At 35.6% G+C, this 19,743-nt stretch overlaps 1 protein-coding gene across 1 annotated transcript in view; it reads left to right on the plus strand.

Moving 5' to 3' along the window:
• LOC123526283 (uncharacterized) overlaps positions 1 to 19,743 on the plus strand; it is a 65,333-nt gene that overhangs the window by 22,385 nt on the left and 23,205 nt on the right. Inside the window, exons 2-8 of the mRNA XM_045305375.2 lie at positions 4,729 to 4,852; positions 6,529 to 6,656; positions 9,110 to 9,229; positions 10,797 to 10,876; positions 13,154 to 13,712; positions 18,102 to 18,175; positions 18,419 to 18,502. Of these exons, the coding sequence (XP_045161310.2) occupies positions 4,729 to 4,852; positions 6,529 to 6,656; positions 9,110 to 9,229; positions 10,797 to 10,876; positions 13,154 to 13,712; positions 18,102 to 18,175; positions 18,419 to 18,502 (1,169 nt within the window). The remainder of the gene's footprint in view (positions 1 to 4,728; positions 4,853 to 6,528; positions 6,657 to 9,109; positions 9,230 to 10,796; positions 10,877 to 13,153; positions 13,713 to 18,101; positions 18,176 to 18,418; positions 18,503 to 19,743) is intronic.

Here is a 19,743-nt window from a genome sequence, read left to right on the forward strand (position 1 = left end):
GACATTGATAAATTCGCTTATAATCAATTAATATAATAAAACTTTAAATAATTATCTGAATTTCTGCTGCTCTTAAACATTCGAATTTCCTTCAAATATTATTAAACTCTCATAATTTAACAGGATCGCAGAACCGGAAAGCACTCGCGAAATGTCAGTTATCATACTATCCTGATACAAGCAAGTTGATTGGTCAACATTTCATCAAATTATATCTTTTTTTCAATAATTAATTGATTTAAACCATTGAAAACTCGCCCAGAACATCCCTTATATGTTTTTTATAAGAAATTTGAGTGCTTTCCGGTATTTCAGTGCTATCCGGTGCTTTCCGGTCATTCTATTTACCCTGTGCTAGCCTATGATAGAGGGGAAAGTTACCAAGCAAGCATTAACCATATATATCGACATGGAAGTGGCTATAATTTACTACAGTCCCATAAAAATCCTGTTTTCCGATATTTCCGTAAATAGGGTCAGTGGGGCTGGCAAGATTAACCGAAATAAAGACCGTGTACAATATTGATATATAAGGTAACTTGACATGAACAAACAAGATGGCGTCACAAAATTAGGGTTGGTCACATTATTAACCCCTATAGACAATATGCTGCTACAGAGTTCTTAAGATGCATTTTAATCATTTAACACACACATAAACAATTGTAAAAATGCATTTAATTTATAAAATTATAAAATCAAATGTTCTGAAACTCACCATGAAAAATAGTCAATTTTTGTGCTAATTTTGCGGACAAGTTATGTATCCAAACTGAAAATAATTTATATCATCATATCTTTGAATGTGTCCTTCAGGTGCTCCACCTACAGGGCTAGCGCTGGGTTGAAAAAAGTTTGAGCCAAATTTTTACACTGCGGATCGAAGAGGCTTGCATGCCCATTCGCGTGTCCACAACAGGGTTTTGGTGGGGTTCACAGGGGGCTTTGCCCCCAAAGCTTTTGGGCTTTAAGGTATTTCAAATGCTTAGATTGCAGCAGAAAACACCATTATCTGAATGGTCTGTCCTTGTGTAATAATAAGCAAAACAGTGCATCAAGGATAAATTTATTTTTAACCATAATTTATATCATTTCTCAATATATTAACAATATAGGCTCTCACGCCCATTCGTGTGTCCATGACAGGGCTTTGATGGGGTTCACAGGGAGATTTGCCCCCTGAAGCTTTTGGGCTTTAAGGTATTTTAAATGCTTAGATTGCAGCAGAAAACACCATTATCCACAAATGTTAAATCATACTAAATGCTTCATTACTGAATGGTCTGTCCTTGTGTAATAATAAGCAAAACAGTGCATCAAGGATAAAAATACAACGGATTTGTATACAAACGCGATCTCGCTTATTTTCCATTTTTTAGCTGAATTTAGAGTCCTAGTTTCACTTTTCACAGATTTTGCTTTCTTTGCAGGAGGTAAACTACCTGATTCAAAACTACGTTTCTCAGCCATAATGACAAGCAAGAAATTTATTAAAAACATTTTATTATATACTTATTGGCATCAATAATGAATTACTCATTTGAAATAATTTTATTTAATTGAACTTTTTTGAACAATAAAGGCCTAACTAAAGTAAAGGAACCAGCGTGGGAACTATCTGGTTTAGTCGCGTAATGGCTGCCAGGTATTTGAACACTAATTTTTCACTTGGCATGGCAACAGAGGTCTAAAATAAAGCTACTTTCTGTTTAAATTTCATTGTGGATGTATTTTTGACATTTTGGTAGGAAAAATGGGAGAGCAGGTTGTATTTGGTGATGTGAAGCTCAATTTTAGTATGAGTAGTACTTCCAGGTCACAGCAGTGTGATTTTGATGTGATTTTACAGTAAGCAAATGCGACCAGAGAAATCTCTCTTAGAAGATACATGACCCTTACTTTTCTCTTCACTTTATATCAGTTTTATAAGAACTCTTTAAAATAAGGTAAGGATTTGTTCTCTGAAATGGGTCTAGCTATGTTTGGTAGCTCTTTAAAAAATGTCAGTTTTATATAGAATATATAGGGAAAACTATTTACCTGTTTGTGAGCTAAAGATCAAACACACTTACCTTTCAACATTTTTTAATCTTGTCTTTTGACGAGATAATAAAAGATGGCCAATTATTCAATCAAGGAACTTCAATCAAGGCATGTGCCACAAACAAACACCTTTGATCCATGTATATTCATTAATCAGTACCAACTGTGAGAGATGCTTTTAATTACCCCAAGGGCACAGGTTTATTGTCACTTGATGGTGTTAATGGACCATGGACTGTGCCTCTTGTTTATTGCATGTTTTGTAACAGTCTGTCTTGGCACTCTTTGGTCCAAAATAACATTATATAAAAATTGACTGGTTTTAATTCTTAAAGTAGGGTTTTTTTTAGAGTTTGAGCCATTTCTGAATTTTCTTGAGCCAAAATTAGCATTTTAAGCATTTTGCTCAAAATGCCCATTCCAGCGCTAGCCCTGACCTATGAGCAAAAGAACTTATCCTCTGAGTTTTATGCTATTTGCTCTGGAATTTCATCAGTAAATTATAAATTTCAATATTTCGTTGCATATAAATTCAGTAACAAGGGGCTACGCAGTTCCAAAAATATGTTTACTGTAAAACTCACCCAGTCCTATGAATGGAAAATGAACCAAAACATAGCTGATTTTGGGTATATTACATTATTTTTTATGAGCCTTCATGTTAAAATGAAGAAATCCTTATCTAAACTGTCTCTATAACTCCACACTTTCCATGAGATTTCCATGCAAGTCAACTTAAATTTTTGACATTGAGGGTTATTCAAACAGTAGCAAACACATTTGAAGTAGGACACAGATTGAAAAGATTGTAAATGTTTTACAAAATTTAAATATAAACAATGTAGAATTACTAAGAGATGAACACATCACTCAAAACTCTTAATATGTGAGGATATAAAGTCTCAGAAATAAGAACAAAGTAAACTTACATTTACTTTGAATTTTTTTAACGACCCTCATACTGCAAGCAGGTTTCAACTTTTTAGGGTGTAAAATTTAGGAATTTATAATTTACTGATGGAATTCCAGAGCAAATAGCATAAAACTCAGTTGATAAGTTCTTTTGTTCATAAGTGGAGCACCTGAAGGACACATTCAAACACATGAGGATATAAATTATTTTCAGTTTGGATACATAACTTTTCCGCAAAATTAGCACAAAAATTGACTAGATTTCATGGTGAGTTTCAGAACATTTGATTTTATATTTTTATAGGGGTCTTCCTCCACCATTAAAGCTGGAAAGTCACCATATGATCTAAAATTGTGTTGGTGCGACGTTAAACCCAACAAAATAAAAAATGAATATTTTTATAAATTAAATGCATTTTTACAAGTGTTTATGTGTGTGTTAAATGATCAAAATGCATCTTTAGACCTCTGTAGCAGCATATCGTTTATAAGAGTAAATAATATGACCAACCCTAATTTTGTGACACCATCTAGGTTTTCCCTGTCAAGTTACCTTAAATAGCGATTATTTTTGCCAGAGGAATAAGGATTTAGGAAAGTTCTTACTTTCTCACAAATTGTGAAAATACTATTCTACGACCTCGGCAACATTTTTTTTCAAAAATAATCTGTTTACCTTGAAAAATGCAAATAATTTCACACCTTCGATATCGAGCCACGGAAGCGGCAGTGTAGAACAAAAGATAAAATTTCAAAAAAATAAAGTAAACTTTGAGGATATTTTTGCTACATCTTAATTACAACAATGTTTAATGATAATCTGCAGTACTTTTTTATTAAATTTCTTTGTTTAAAACTTGAAAAAAGGATAATCTAAACACTACCGCCATGTAGCGTAATGGCTGATACCCTCCTCACTGTAAAACCGGGAACGCGCGTTTATTGGTGGTTAATACCAACCGTGTACAATATTAATATATAAATAGCGATTATTTTTGCCAGAAGAATAAGGATTTAGGAAAGTTCTTACTTTCTCACAATGGAAATACTATTCTACGACCTTGGTAACATTTTTTTTGCAAAAATAATCTGTTTACCTTGAAAAATGCAAATAATTTCACACCTTCGGTATTGAGTCATGGAAGCAGCAGTGTAGAACAAAAGATAAAATTTCAAAAAATAAAGTAAACTTTGAGGATATTTTTGCTACATCTTAATTACAACAATGTTTAATGATAATCTGCAATACTTTTTTATTAAATTTCTTTGTTTAAAACTTGAAAAAAGGATAATCTAAACACTACCACCATGTAGCGTAATGGCTGATACCCCCCTCACCGTAAAACCAGGAACGCGCGTTTATTGGTGGTTAATACCGAAAAACGTTATTTTATCCATAATGTCAATATCGAGAATTAAGACGATGGAAGTGTCTGTCTAGGGGTACAGATCTGTACTTCTAGAATTTGATTCTAAAGGTACGGACAAGCCTGTTAGGGGTTTTCTAGGGGTACGGACCTCTGATTTTCTAGAGATTAAGGGTCATTTTAAGTTAACATTTCAAATTTTGTTGAAAATGAAATAACAAAAAACAACAACATGAAATTGACTGTAAATCAGTTTAACAAATAATCAAGCACAGTACGCTATTTTTTTTGGACAGAATTTCCTTCAGGGTACAATTATGCTTTGAACAATTATTATAGAAAAATTTTGTTTCGAACATACAGAACTACCTTAATTGAAAATTTGTATTAATTATCTATTTGACAGCTGTAATATTACCAACACTATGGTTGTATTTGAAGACAGACTTTGGCGCTCAGGAATACATGCTGGGTCTTCTCCTATCAGCATACAGTTTTGCTGCAATTATATCTGGTCCTGTTTTGGGCAGGTAATAATCAATTTCTATTTTAAGCTCAACTATTTAAAAAGTAAAGAGGGCTGTTGTACTCAACCTAGTGTCAGTGTTGCTGTCCAGGATGCGTACTCAACCTAGTGTCAGTGTTGCTGTCAGGGATACATACTCAACCTAGTGACAGTGTTGCTGTCAGGGATGCGCACTCAGCCTAGTGTCAGTGTTGCTGTCAGGGATGCTTACTCAACCTATTGTCAGTGTTGCTGTCAGGGATGCGTACTCAACCTAGTGTCAGTGTTGCTGTCAGGGATGCATACTCAACCTAGTGTCAGTGTTGCTGTCAGGGATACATACTCAACCTAGTGACAGTGTTGCTGTCAGGGATGCGCACTCAGCCTAGTGTCAGTGTTTCTGTCAGGGGTGGGTAGTCAGCCTAGTGTCAGTGTTGCTGTCAGGGATGCGTACTCAACCTAGTGTCAGTGTTGCTGTCAGGGATGTGTACTCAACCTAGTGTCAGTGTTGCTGTCAAGGATGCATACTCAACCTAGTGTCAGTGTTGCTGTCAGGGATGCGTACTCAACCTAGTGTCAGTGTTGCTGTCAGGGATGCATTCAGGCTGAAGATTTAATATGTCAAGCTTAACAATTTCACAATATCTTTTTAGCTAATGCCCTGGTTACCAAATTTCACATAAAGGTTGTTGTTCGTAAGGGGCAGACATTTGCTGTTGGTTTAGGGTCAGGTGCACTTAAGGTCAAGGTCACTGGAGTCCAATATTTAGTCAACAGTAAGACAAACAGTTACCTGTAATAAAACCATCAATGATTTTTTTTGCACCCACTCCATCCCCAGTTTTTGGATTTCTGGAATAGACATTGTTCTCTTTCCCTACCAACCCATAGCCCGGGGCCTCCAACCTCTGCAAAGTAAAAAATATATAATGTTTCTTTTCTTTAAGAGTTTTCTAATAAACTTATAGCTCATATTTAAGAAATAATCTATAGCAAAAGAGTGCTTTAACACTATGCATAATGGGTGGTTATACGTTGGGCATAATAATATCACAAGGGTGCAGCCCAAGTGAAATTATTTGTACGACGTTTACCACCTGAGTGTTTAAATAGTGTTATTTGATTCTAATATGCCCTTAATCTAAAATTATAGTAGATTAAATCTAGTAGCGCTCTTTCTTGGTTGCAACAAAAATATTGACGCCACCACATGTTAACGTGACATCATTTTAGAGTAAGAGTGTTTTAACAGAGAAAAGCATATTAGAATGGTTTTTAGATTTCCCTAATGATGTTAAACCAGAAGAAAACATTTAATTACTTGTTCATCTTACTTTATCGTCCCTGCTCGTGATGAAATAATGCACAAAGAGGCACCTGGGTTCTTCCTCCACCATGCAAAGGTGGAAAGTCTTCATATGACCTATAATGTTGTTGGTGTGATATTAAACCCAACAAAAAAGTAGGAGACTGGTAAGAGCCAGGTTTTTTCTCAGGCTGTTTGATTTTGAAGAAAAAGGAAAACTGCCATGCCAAGAAGGAAAGAAATAAAAAAAAATTGCCATTTGTCTGGTTCAGCTAATTACTGAATTTACTGGTAATTTTGTTTGAAGCTTTGATGATGGTATGGTGCAGTATTTTGTTAAAAGGTTACATGTGTCGTGTTTTCATTATAACTTAAATCTATTGTTTTAATTTTAGGTGGTCAGACAGAACCAGGAAACCAAAAATTATTCTTGCTGTAGGAACAGTATTTCAAGTTGTGGGTAACATAATGTACTTCATGGGTATATCAGTCTGGTTTCTTCTGGCGAGTCGCCTCGTAGCAGGTTAGTTTGTGTACTCTTTTAATTAGATGGAAAGTAGTTCTTTGATTAAGTGAAAGACTTGGTTATTGTAAAAAAGTTGTATTTATGTTTTCGTTTGAAGCCTGTGGCTGAGCTATGCAATTATGTCCATTTGTTAAAATAATTATATCAGCCAAATTTGGTAGACCTGTTTTCTGTCAGAAGAAAAAAAGATAACCAAGTGAATGCTTTCCTGGTAAACTTATGGGCATCTTAACCTTTTAAATGTTAACAATTATTTTTATAAATAAGATTTTGTAGCTGCTGCTGAAAAGCTTCAGTTTGGGTTGGAGCAGCATAGTATGTTTATATATTTTATCAAGTTAAATCCATTTGAAGAGGACTTAAATGCTACATTTTAAGTTGTGTACATGCAAATGAACTAGTCAAGTGTTTTAAGACACACATTGTATGTCTTTGAAGCTTTCATAAAGTGGATTTTATATGGTACAAATTGCCTCAAGAAATTAGATTTTCATTAAAATGAAAGGTTTTCGTAATATTATGCTTCTGAAAAAAAAATCCCACATGATATAAAAGGTAATGTTGAGATAAAAAATTTAATAGAGTGCTATTAAGTTATTGTTTGATGTAGAATATTTCCAAGTTTTTCCTTGGTGTAAAGTTGTTATTTCCTCTGTAATTAGGGAAATGTATTTGTTTGAAGTATCCATTAGATGTTACTAGGATAAAAATACCCTGTAGATACATTTGGGCTTCCTTTTACTAGATGATTTTATATTATACCTTTTAAATGTCTTTGTCTTTAATTGAGAACAAATAGCATGGCATAAATGTTTGAGTTGAATTAAGATACATTTCAGTTCAAGGTCAGTGTTATACTTTGTTATTGACAGTCAGAGAATTTACTGTCCTAGAGAACGCTCATTTTGGAAAAAGGGACATATTATGAGATGCCGCATGCGTCCGTCCATCTGTCTGTCTGTTACAATTCATGTCCGGAACATAACTTTTTGACTATTAAAGATATTTACTTTAAACTTGGCATATAGGTGGATGGTGATAAGATAATGTGCAGAGCTCTTGAACCAGCTCTATAGGTCAAAGGTCAAGGTCACAAATTGAGCTAAAACGTCAAAACTGACCATATTTTGTGTCCGGAGTATAACTACCGGTAAATAACCATGCAAGTTATTGACTTCAGACTTGCATTTAAGTAGGTAGTGATGAGACAATGTGTAGAGAACATAAAACTGGTCTGTAGGTGTAAGATCAAGGTCACAAATGGAGCTCAAAGGTCAAATGTGTCCATCATAATAATAGTGTCTGGAGCATAACTTATTAAACATTCAAGGTATTGACTTCAAACTTGGCATGTAGGTAGGTAGTTATGAGACTAAGTGCAGAGAATGTGTACCTGGTGGTCGGTCAAAGGTCAGTGTCACAGCATGGTCAAATCTGCCCATCATATTTCATGTTAAGAGCTTAACTTTAACAATATTAAAGGTATTGACTTGTCTTAAGGTATTAGATCACTAATAGTAATGTTTACAAAATGGCCTTTGCTTGGTATATTCTGAAAGGTAACCATATTTTGCATTTTTTTCTAATTTTTAAACAACTTTTACTGTGCCGTTTTTTATAAATTTTGTATAACTTATGGTATCTCCTCAAGCTCAAGTAGAGACAAGTTTCAGAGTGATAGCCACTATCCAAAACGTTTGCAGAGAACTCATTTTACCATTACTTTTAACAAAAGAAACATCAAACTATTGGTAAACAATTATAAAACACAAAATAAAAATGTTAATATCATTTTTTCTATGGTGTCTCAAGTAAACAGATTTAATGAGACAGAATTCATACTTCAACATTGAAAAAATAAGGTCGAATGCTGTGTTTCTGTTTTGAATTTTGCTTGCTCCATTTAAAAATAACCTTAGGGCAGACGTAAAACCTACCTAAATTTCTTCCACAATATATAATCTAAGGGTGATAGCAAACTAGAGAACTTTCACCGTGTGTAACTCAATATTTTTAAAGATGTGTAACTCTACCCCTTCTGTTTAAGTAGTAAATTCACTTTGAACACTGAGAAATTGCTTATAGGATATATCTTTTTCCATTTTTTGTACAAGAAATCAATAATAAGCCTTGAAAGAAGTAAAAACTTACTAGAAAAAAAAGAAAATAAGGAAAAAAAAATTGGTCCCAGTAGGGCTTGAACCTATGTCCCCCCCCACTAAGAATTGCAGTAAAAGTAGGTTTATGGTAGGAATTGAATACTCTTCAAAAAGGAGGATCTCTATTAGTGACCTAATACCTTAAACAACCATCTGCCTTAAACAGCCAGATTGTTCTGTTCCCTCTTGGCTGACTGCATACTAGGTATTTCAATATATAGGAATGTACATTATGTTTCAAATTTAATTTAGAAGATTCTACTATTTGTTTTTCATTTTTCCTTTATACAGGTATAGGAGGTGGTGCTGAGGCAGTGATAATGTCTGAGGTTACACGATCGACAGAGGAGAGCAAGAGAACTGGAATCATATCTATACTCGTCGCTATACGACAAACAGGACTTCTTGTTGGTAAATTTAACTGATGCTCATTCTGTAGAAAATGCCATAATCACTGTTAAATTATTATCAATAATTTTGGAAATGATAAACTTCAGTCAAATCACAGTTAACATCACAATTTGTTATAAACATATTGTCTTAAATTATGGTTAATTTGTCCCTGTGATCCTTTTGTGGGTTAAAGCCTTGCCAAGGTGAAAGAGTTATTAATCCCCGGCCACAAGTGGTGGGGTTTTATAGGAATGGTCTCTGTTCATCCATCCGTCTGTAACATTTCATGTCCTCTCTTTATCTCCTAAACCCCTTGAAGGATTTTCATAAATCTTGGGTCAAATGATCACCTCATCAAGACCATGTGCAGAACCCATGTGTCAGCCATGTTGGCTCAAGGTCTCTGTCAGAATTCAAGGTCAAAGGTTTGAGCCTTCCATTTAGTGTCCACTCTGTATCTCCTAAACCCCTTGAAGGATAATCATGAAACTTGGGTCAAATGATCACCTTATCAAGTCGATGTGCAGAACCAATGAGTCGGCTATGTCAGCTCAAGGTTAAAGTCACAACTCAAGGTCAAATGTTTGAGCCTTCCATTTTGTGTCCACTCTGTATCTCCTAAACGTCTTGAAGGAATTTAAAGAATCTTGGGAAAAATGATCACCTCATCAAGATGATGTGCAGAAGGCTTTTTAATATAACTTGGCTGTAATATTCCCCTTACCAAGTCAATGTGCAGAATTCAAAAGCCATCCCTGCAAGCTTAAGGTCAAGGTCACAACTTGAATGTTTCACCCAATACCATCAACTCTTTCACTATCCATAACAGTGGCAGGGGTCATATACATGTAGCTGTCTTTCAGACTGCCTTATAAGAATTAATACTTAAATGTTGTTAGTTCTGTACCAGGTGCCTCCCTTGTTAGATGTAAAAAGTTAGGTCTCTATGAACCATCAGTTATTGAATAAAATAGATATTTGATGTGATATTTGAAGAAACAAGCTAAAAGTTATATGCCTTCAGTTAGGATGCATTTATTTTTCCCCTCAGTTCAATATACAATTTTGGTTATATTAATGGTACTGACCCTGTATGTGTTATGCCAGATACTGTGATCTTATTTAACTCATATAAGACTCATCTATTGATAAACTCCTACCTCCGTAGTCATAAGGATTAAGTATCGAGTAAAGTGTAATTGTTGTTTACTAGACTAGTGCATGTGATATTAATTGTACTAGATATAACATAGGCTATGGTTATTATTGAAAGGTATTACTATGCTCCTCCTCAAAGGATATTTTGTTTTGCTCATATCAGTTGGTCTGTCATTTATTCAGTCTGTCTATTGATAGACCATTCAGTTTATGGATCAATGACAAGGAAATGTTTGGTCCTACAATGGTCAGTCTTCATAGGATAATTGCTTGAAGGCGGTAGATGACACTGTTTGTATTGTGAGTCAGTTAGATCAAAGGTCTCTGTGACCAACCCAACATTGGGTGAGCCATAAGGTTTACAAACAGCTCTTGTTTAACATGATATTATTTTGTAAATTCTCTTACATACTTTTATCTACACCAGGTCCAGGACTGAACTTGTTCCTCAGGAAAATGAATTTCTATGTTGATGGATTTCATGTGAACAAATATAATGTTCCAGGGGTAAGAATTTTTTCAAATATTGCTTTTAAGACATTTAAAACCTTGATGTTTTGCAGGGGTCTAGCTAGGTCCAATTTTTTGGGAGAAGTCACTTCTCCCTCAAGCTGATTTAGGGAGAAGTGAGGAGACTTTAGGGAGAAGTTGAAAGACTTTTCCTACTGCAATGATGTTGAGTGATTTGAAAGGTGGCTGTAATGTTCTTGATAAAAAGTATTGATGTGACCATTCATTTTCTTAGTTAGATCATTTCCCATACAGTGGTTATTGTTTCGTTAAAAAATTCTGAAAAAAGTCGTTTTCAAAATTCAAGCCGATTCTGTAAATGTAACCCGCCGAATTTTGGTTATATCTTGTATGAAGTGTTTATTATTAACACCGAGTCATTCACCGAGGAATGTCAGTATCTCACTCGAATAAAACTGAAAGTAAACTGAGTAATCTAGAAATACATATTCAAATAAATTCATCGATGGAAGTCAATTTAAACATAGTTTATACATTACATGTCGTTCTTTTATCATAGATAACAAATAATTGTGTACCAAATTCCAATTAATCGCATGGTTAATCAGCAGATTCTTTAAAAAAAAACTTTGCTTTTTGCACTCAAACATGTTGACAATTAAGAACGAAGTGTCAAAGATGTAAACGCGACGCTAATTGGCTGAACACAATCAACGAGGTGTATCGGATAATTTGATTCGCTTTCACACTTCTCGGGGAAAATCTCGCAAGTACCTGAAGTAGGCGGAGCTTAAATTATGCTCCCGGCGTGTGTTTGTGTATTCGGCACTCGATATGACACCGTGCAAATTGTCAACAGTCCGGGTAGCACTAATTAGTGAGTGCGGAAATCAAAGAAAATCGGGCGACTTGCATTTCGCTTTGAGGTTAGATTTGAGCGAAGTTTGAAGTTCTAGAGCGCCTATTTCGCTCAAGTCGCCCACTCGCGAGAGCCCTGGTTTTGGTCTGAGCTAAGGAATGATTTGTTAGACAGTTCTAAGCAGTAACTGATACTTAATATTTTTCATCAAGATAATTATACTTCGTTTGTGGAGTATATAGAAGTGAGCTTATCGGTTGGTCCATTGGTTTTCATGGGTTTTGGACAATAACTCATAAAAGGCTTGACAGATTTAAATAAATTTTGGTGCACAGGTGTAACATCATAAAATACAGGTCAAGTTTGAATTTCCCTACAAACTTCCAATTTTTAGCTTATCTGACTTTTTGAAAAAAAAATGATGAGTTATTGTCATCACTTGATTGGTGTCGGCGTCGGTGTTGCCTTGTTAAGTTTTATGTTTAGGTCAGCTTTTCTCCTAAACTATCAAAGGTTTTGCTTTGAAACTTACAACACTTGTTCACCACCAATAGCTGACACTGTACAGCAAGAAACATAACTCCATCCTGCTTTTTGCAAGAATTATGGCTCCTTTTGGACTTAGAATATATCAGATTTCTTGGTTAAGTTTTATGTTTAGGTCAACTTTTCTCCTAAACTATCAAAGCTATTGCTTTAAAACTTGCAACACTTGTTCACCATCATAAGCTGGCCCTGTACATTAAGAAACATAACTCCATCCTGCTTTTTTCAAGAATTATTGCCCCTTTTAGACTTAGAAAATCAGATTTCTTGGTTAAGTTTTATGTTTAGGTCAGCTTTTCTCCTAAACTATCAAAGCTATTGCTTTAAAACTTGCAACACTCGTTCACCATCATAAGCTGACCATGTACAGCAAGAAACATAACTCTGTCCTGCTTTTTGCAAGAATTATGGCCCCTTTTGGACTTGGAAAATATTAGATTTATTGGTTACGTTTTATGTTTAGGTAAAGTTTTCTTCTAAGCTATCAAAGCTATTGCTTTGAAACTTGCAAAACTTGTTCGCCATCATAAGCTGACTCTGTACATCAAGAAACTTAACTCCATCCTGCTTTTTGCAAGAATTATGATCCTTTTGGACTTAGAAAATCATGGATAGGACAATTTTTCTATTATACAAAAAAATCAGATGAGCGTCAGCACCCGCAAGGCAGTGCTCTACGTAGTTATGGCCCTTTTCCAACATAAAATTTGCCATATGTTTGTGACATGGCCTTATTGTGGGTGTATTATTTGTCACTCCTGTGACAGTTATAATCTCATCATATACCCACATGTTAACATATATTGAAATCTAAATTACAGACCTCTGATACAGAATATAGTCAGTGTTCGTGTATCAAACAGTATATTTTGTAGGATTTTTATCATGGTCCTTATTATCTTTTTCAGGCATTTATGGCATGTGTGTGGACAATACAAATATTCATTTTAGCATTCCTTTATTCAGACCTTGATAAACTTGTTAAAAAAGAAAAATCTACTGGTTCACAAAGTCAAGGCCAAACTGCACGACCTCTGGAAGATCAGTATTCTAGTGCTTACAGAACTGATTATGATGAAGATATATATAAAGAACTTGGAGCAGATACGTGTGATAGAAAATCTATAAATAGCAACGCAAGTTCAAAATCACCCTTTAATGACCCTGATGACCTGATGGAAACAGCAGAAGATTTTATGACCGACAGTCGTAGAAGGTTTAGGTCGCTGACACCCAGTGGTATTGGTAGCAGTAAAAATGCATTAAATGGTGTAATAGGTCAAAGAAGTGCTAGTGCAAATGGTGTTGTTGCTATGGAAACAGATTATGGAACATTTGAAGGTAGCCTAACTACACCGGTAGATGAAAATCGCTGTCATTTAGGCAGTCAAGAGTATATTAACAGTACAGAAGATGGACTTGTTGATTATTTGGAAGGGAAATCAAAATTAAAGTTCATTTACCATGGTTAGTACATTTGTATGTCATATATTAAGTATCATTTAAAACTTAAAAACAGAAATTAGTGTGAAACACTTGGGTAGCTGTAATTCCCTTGGCAATAGCAGATATACAATACTCACTCCATATCCTTATACAGTGCATTCGCGATGCAACGAATCGCAATTTAAGGAACTATCGGTATACTACGAAAAGATGTTGTGATCCCGGCTGCTTTCCTTCTTATTTCTATGTAACAAAGTCGCGGTTTTACGAAAATGCAATTTTACAAAAAATGCGCTCCTACGAATGTATTGTTATGCCCTTTAAGCCTGTTTTCAACTTGTTTTAGTTACGATTTTACGAATGCCTGTATCGTCTTAAGTTTTCACACCTTCCATAACGGCGTGAAAATGCTTTAGAGTGGAAAGTGTCACTGTCATTTAGCATAAACAGTAATTAAAGTGTGAAAACTTAGTAATTAAATTCGAAACACATACGCTGTACACTATGACACAAATTAGTGGTTATTTTTTTTTCTCCTATAACCATCACATCGGATGGCATACCAGTAACACTTGCTTTGATAACTATGTCTCAAACAATAACTGCATAAAGAAAAAAATATTTAAGTCCTGATTGTCTGTATAATGTTGTTTTATTATACCAAACAATTCAGTAAAGGGTAGCTGTGGGGACTGGAATGCGATATTACGAAAGAAAACAGCTGGTCCCTTGGCTTTTCATAGGATCGCGATTGTACTGTATAAGTGAATGACTTTTTACATAGTTTTCTTTTACTTTTATACGGAGTTTTCAGCTGTGTTATGTAATGTGATGTTCTCCCAAAAAATGATACAGATTCACTGATCACATCGAATTCAATTCAGAAAAGTCTAATACTGTTTTGAGGTCAACTGTTTGAAATTTTACAAATATAAGAGCTTTCGTTGACACTCAAACGTTTGTCGGTGTTTGTGTCACAATAGATTTGCATGTGAACAGGTTTCTTAAAAACAAATGCTTTCAAATTTCACATATGTCTTTGGCATCAGGTGTTGACCTCACTTGGCAAGTTTAATAACTCCTGCTTACATTTGCAAAGTTATGTCGTTTTTTAGCTCACCTGTCACAAAGTGACAAGGTGAGCTTTTGTAATCGCGCGGGGTCCATCGTCCGTCGTGCGTCCGTCCATAAACTTTTGCTTGTGACCACTCTAGAGGTCACATTTTTCATTGGATCTTTATGAAAGTTGGTCAGAATGTTCATCTTGATGATATCTAGGTCAAGTTCGAAACTGGGTCACATGCGGTCAAAAACTAGGTCAGTAGGTCTAAAAATAGAAAAACCTTGTGACCTCTCTAGAGGCCATATAGTTCACAATTTCTTCATGAAAATTGGTCAGAATGTTCACCTTGAATATATCTAGATCAGGTTCGAAACTGGGTCACATGCCATCAAAAACTAGGTCAGTAGGTCTAAAAATAGAAAAACCTTGTGACCTCTCTAGAGGCCATATATTTCACAAGATCTTCATGAAAATTGGTCAGAACGTTCACCTTGATGATATCTAGGTCAAGTTCGAAACTCAGTCACGTGCCATCAAAAACTAGGTCAGTAGGTCAAATAATAGAAAAACCTTGTGACCTCTCTAAAGGCCATATTTTTCATGGGATCTGTATGAAAGTTGGTCTGAATGTTCATCTTGATAATATCTAGGTCAAGTTCAAAACTGGGTCACATGAGCTCAAAACCTAGGTCACTATGTCAAATAATAGAAAAAACGACGTCATACTCAAAACTGGGTCATGTGGAAAGAGGTGAGCGATTCAGGACCATCATGGTCCTCATGTTTCAATCAGTCATTGTGAAAGTTTTGCATGTAAGCAGGTTTGTCAGGAACTGTTATACTGCATGCTTTCAAATTCTTAAGAAGTCTTTTGCATCTTAAGATGACTGACTTACAGTTTAGAAAATGATACCACTTTTTTCAACATGAAAACTATATGCTAAAGCTATTGTATGAAAAGTAGTATTAGATGGAAGAGCTTAACCTTTATCCTGCTAAATTTCTAAAGTGAACTGCTCCATCATTCAGTTAGGGTAGTACCATTCAAAGAGGTGTTCATTCAAAATTTACTGACTGAATAGCAAACAGTGATGACCGTGATCAGCCAGCATGGATGTGCATCGTGCAGGCTGATCTTGGTCTGCACTGGTCGCAAAGGCAGAATCATTTGCCACCAGCAGGCTAAAGGTTAAAAAAGTCAGGGCTGGTGTGCTCTCATTTCATTGCTTTTATGTAATATGAATACCACAAATTTCAACTAACTGCATTGTCTTTACTTCAGATTTTTAGCTCACCTGTCACAAAGTGACAAGGTGAGCTTTTGTGATCGCGCGGTGTCCGTCGTCCGTGCGTGCGTAAACTTTTCCTTGTGACATCTCTAGAGGTCACATTTTTCATGGGATCTTTATGAAAATGGGTCAGAATGTTCATCTTGGTAAATTCTAGGTCAAGTTCGAAACTGGGTCACGTGCCATCAAAAACTAGGTCAGTAGGTCTAAAAATAGAAAAACCTTGTGACCTCTCTAGAGGCCATAATTTTCAATGGATCTTCATGAAAATTGGTCAGAATGTTCACCTTGATGATATCTAGGTCAAGTTCGAAACTGGGTTACGTGCGGTCAAAATCTAGGTCAGTAGGTCTAAAAATAGAAAAACCTTGTGACCTCTCTAGAGGCCATATGTTTCACAAGATCTTCATGAAAATTGGTCAGAATGTTCACCTTGATAATATCTAGGCCAAGTTCGAAACTGGGTCACCTGCGGTCAAAAACTATGTCAGTAGGTCTAAAAATAGAAAAACCTTGTGACCTTTCTAGAGGCCATATATTTCACAAGATCTTCATGAAAATTTGTCAGAACGTTCACCTTGATGATATCTAGGTCAAGTTCGAAACTGGGTCACGTGCCGTCAAAAACTAGGTCAGTAGGTCAAATAATAGAAAAACCTTGTGACCTCTCTAAAGGCCATATTTTTCATGGGATCTGTAGGAAAGTTGGTCTGAATGTTCATCTTGATGATATCTAGGTCAAGTTCGAAACTGGGTCACGTGCGGTCAAAAACTAGGTCAGTAGATCTAAAAATAGAAAAACCTTGTGACCTCTCTAGAGGCCATATATTTCATGAAATCTTAAATGAAAATTGGTCAGAATGTTCACCTTGATGATATCTAACCCAAGTTCGAAAGTGGGTCACGTGCCATCAAAAACTAGGTCAGTAGGTCAAATAATAGAAAAACCTTGTGACCTCTCTACAGGCCATATTTTCCATGGGATCTGCATGAAAGTTGGTCTGAATGTTCATCTTGATGATATCTAGGTCAAGTTCGAAACAGGGTCATGTGCGGTCAAAAACTAGGTCAGTAGGTCTAAAAATAGAAAAACCTTGTGACCTCTCTAGAGGCCATACTTGTGAATGGATCTCCATAAAAATTGGTCAGAATGTTCATCTTGATGATATCTAGGTCAAATTCGAAAGTTGGTCACGTGCCCTCAAAAAGTAGGTCAGTAGGTCAAATAATGAAAAAACGTTGTGACCTCTCTAGAGGCCATATTTTTCATGGGATCTGTATGAAAGTTGGTTTGAATGTTTATCTTGATGATATCTAGGTCAAGTTTGAAACTGGGTCAACTGCGATCAAAAACTAGGTCAGTAGGTCTTAAAATAGAAAAACCGTGTGACCTCTCTAGAGGCCATACCCTTGAATGGATCTTCATGAAAATTGGTCAGAATGTTCTCCTTGATGATATCTAGGTCAAGTTTGAAACTGGGTCACGTGCCTTAAAAAACTAGGGCAATAGGTCAAATAATAGAAAAACCTTGTGACCTCTCTAGAGACCATATTTTTCAATGGATCTTCATGAAAATTGGTCAGAATTTTTATCTTGATAATATCTAGGTCAAGTTCAAAACTGGGTCACATGAGCTCAAAAACTAGGTCACTATGTCAAATAATAGAAAAAACGACGTCATACTCAAAACTGGATCATGTGGGAAAAGGTGAGCGATTCAGGACCATCATGGTCCTCTTGTCTTGATAATATCTAGGTCAAGTTCAAAACTGGGTCACATGAGCTCAAAAACTAGGTCACTGTGTCAAAAACTGGGTCATGTGGGAAGAGGTGAGCGATTCAGGACCATCATGGTCCTCTTGTTTTCAATGCCATATATCAATTCTCATTGGCCAGTTTGACTGGCTATTTCTAACAAAACCATAATTCAGTACCACAGTTATCACTATGCTAGTTGAACATTTCATTACCTTTTAAAAACAGACTCAGTCAGCAGTTATTTTGATATACTGGTAATAAAATAGCAAGTGAAACCTAGTATTTTATGTATTATACAGAGTATGTACGAGAGGAGATAGTGGCTGTTATAGCTGTACAGTTCAATAGTTACTTCAATCAACTAGCATTAGAGGTAAAATTTATATTTTACTATTTTACTTGTTTTGAATGACAATTTTATCTGAAATGAAGTTATGAAGCTGACTTGTGTATCTCTTAACTAAAAGTCTTACTATTCTTGTGTGAAAAAATGCCAACGTAGACTATATGGTTTTGTTTGCTTTCAAGAAAAGCTGTAACTGTTTCACATGAGCTGTGCTGAATATTCAACATTAAGATGTAACATCTATTAATAAAGCAATATATTTCTTTGCAGACAATGGTAACACCATTAACATTAAAGCTGTTTAACTGGGGAGAACTTGAAAATAGCATCTTTTATTGTATAGCTGGTTGTGAGGTAAGAGCACCTGTCATTCAAATTAAAATTATTCTCATTTTGTGTTGTAGTAACCACTAGCTATTAATGATAGTGGTTGAATTTGATCGCTTTATTTTAACTAAGGTCTGTAGGTGTGTTAACCTCCCAGGGTCAAAATCTTCTCCAAAGGAAAATTAGCTTGCTGCTCACCTGTCTGCTGCATGTTTGAACCTTAAAGTTGATTGATAGTTGTTTTGCATGGAAAGAGGTAAATTTTACTTTTATAGTACCCGTTTGTTGGTTCTCATTCTATTGCTGTTGACAATGTTATAGACTATGAATGGTCTTTAGTACTAACATATTGTCATGTTTTTGCTAAGCCCTTCTGTAGAATATAGAAAACATTTCAGATGGAGTAAACCGTTTTAGATACTCTTAACTGGCAAACAGGCAACATAGATTTACCTATGTTTTTATGTCTAATATAAATGGATGATCTTATATGAGCCGTGCCATGGGAAAACCAACATAGTGGGTGTGCGACCAGCATGGATCCAGACCAGCCTACGCATCCGCGCAGTCTGGTCAGGCTCCATGCTGTTCGCTTTTAAAGCCTATTGGAATTGGAGAAACTGTTAGCGAACAGTATGGATCCTGACCAGACTGCGCGGATGCGCAGGCTGGTCTGGATCCATGCTGGTCGCACACCCACTATGTTGGTTTTCCCATGGCACGGCTCATATGATGTGTACGTCTTTACATATTGAATTAATTAGAATAGTTAAATAAAGCAATCAGATACAAAGCTCTGCACTCTGATGATTTGATAAAAGACATCATGTCTTTAAATCATTTGTCCTCCACCTCCGGTTGATAAATGTGGGGAAGTTGGCAGTTACTTGCTGAGAACAGGTTTGTACTGGTACAGAATCCAGACACACTAATTAGGTTAACTGCCCACCATTACATAACTGAAATACTGTTGAAAAATGTTGTCAGACCCAAAACAAACAAACAAAACAAAGCTCTGCAAAGCAGTTTATTATTGCTGTTAACAAGTTCGATAAATTCAATGTGGAGAGACACTTGTGTAAGGTTCTTTTCATCTTTTTTTTGTCAAAAATATGTCCGTCTGTCTGATTTTGTGTCATGTATATCTCAAAAAGAGTTTGACCAAAACCGTCAAACCTCACAGATTGTCATTCTGCATGCGGAGTTGTGCACCTAGTGTATGAATTGGGATTTTGCACAGCCAGACCAGAGTTTATGGCCCTTGACAT

This window comes from Mercenaria mercenaria, chromosome 14 (assembly GCF_021730395.1).
Source record: "Mercenaria mercenaria strain notata chromosome 14, MADL_Memer_1, whole genome shotgun sequence".
NCBI classification, from domain to species: domain Eukaryota; kingdom Metazoa; phylum Mollusca; class Bivalvia; order Venerida; family Veneridae; genus Mercenaria; species Mercenaria mercenaria.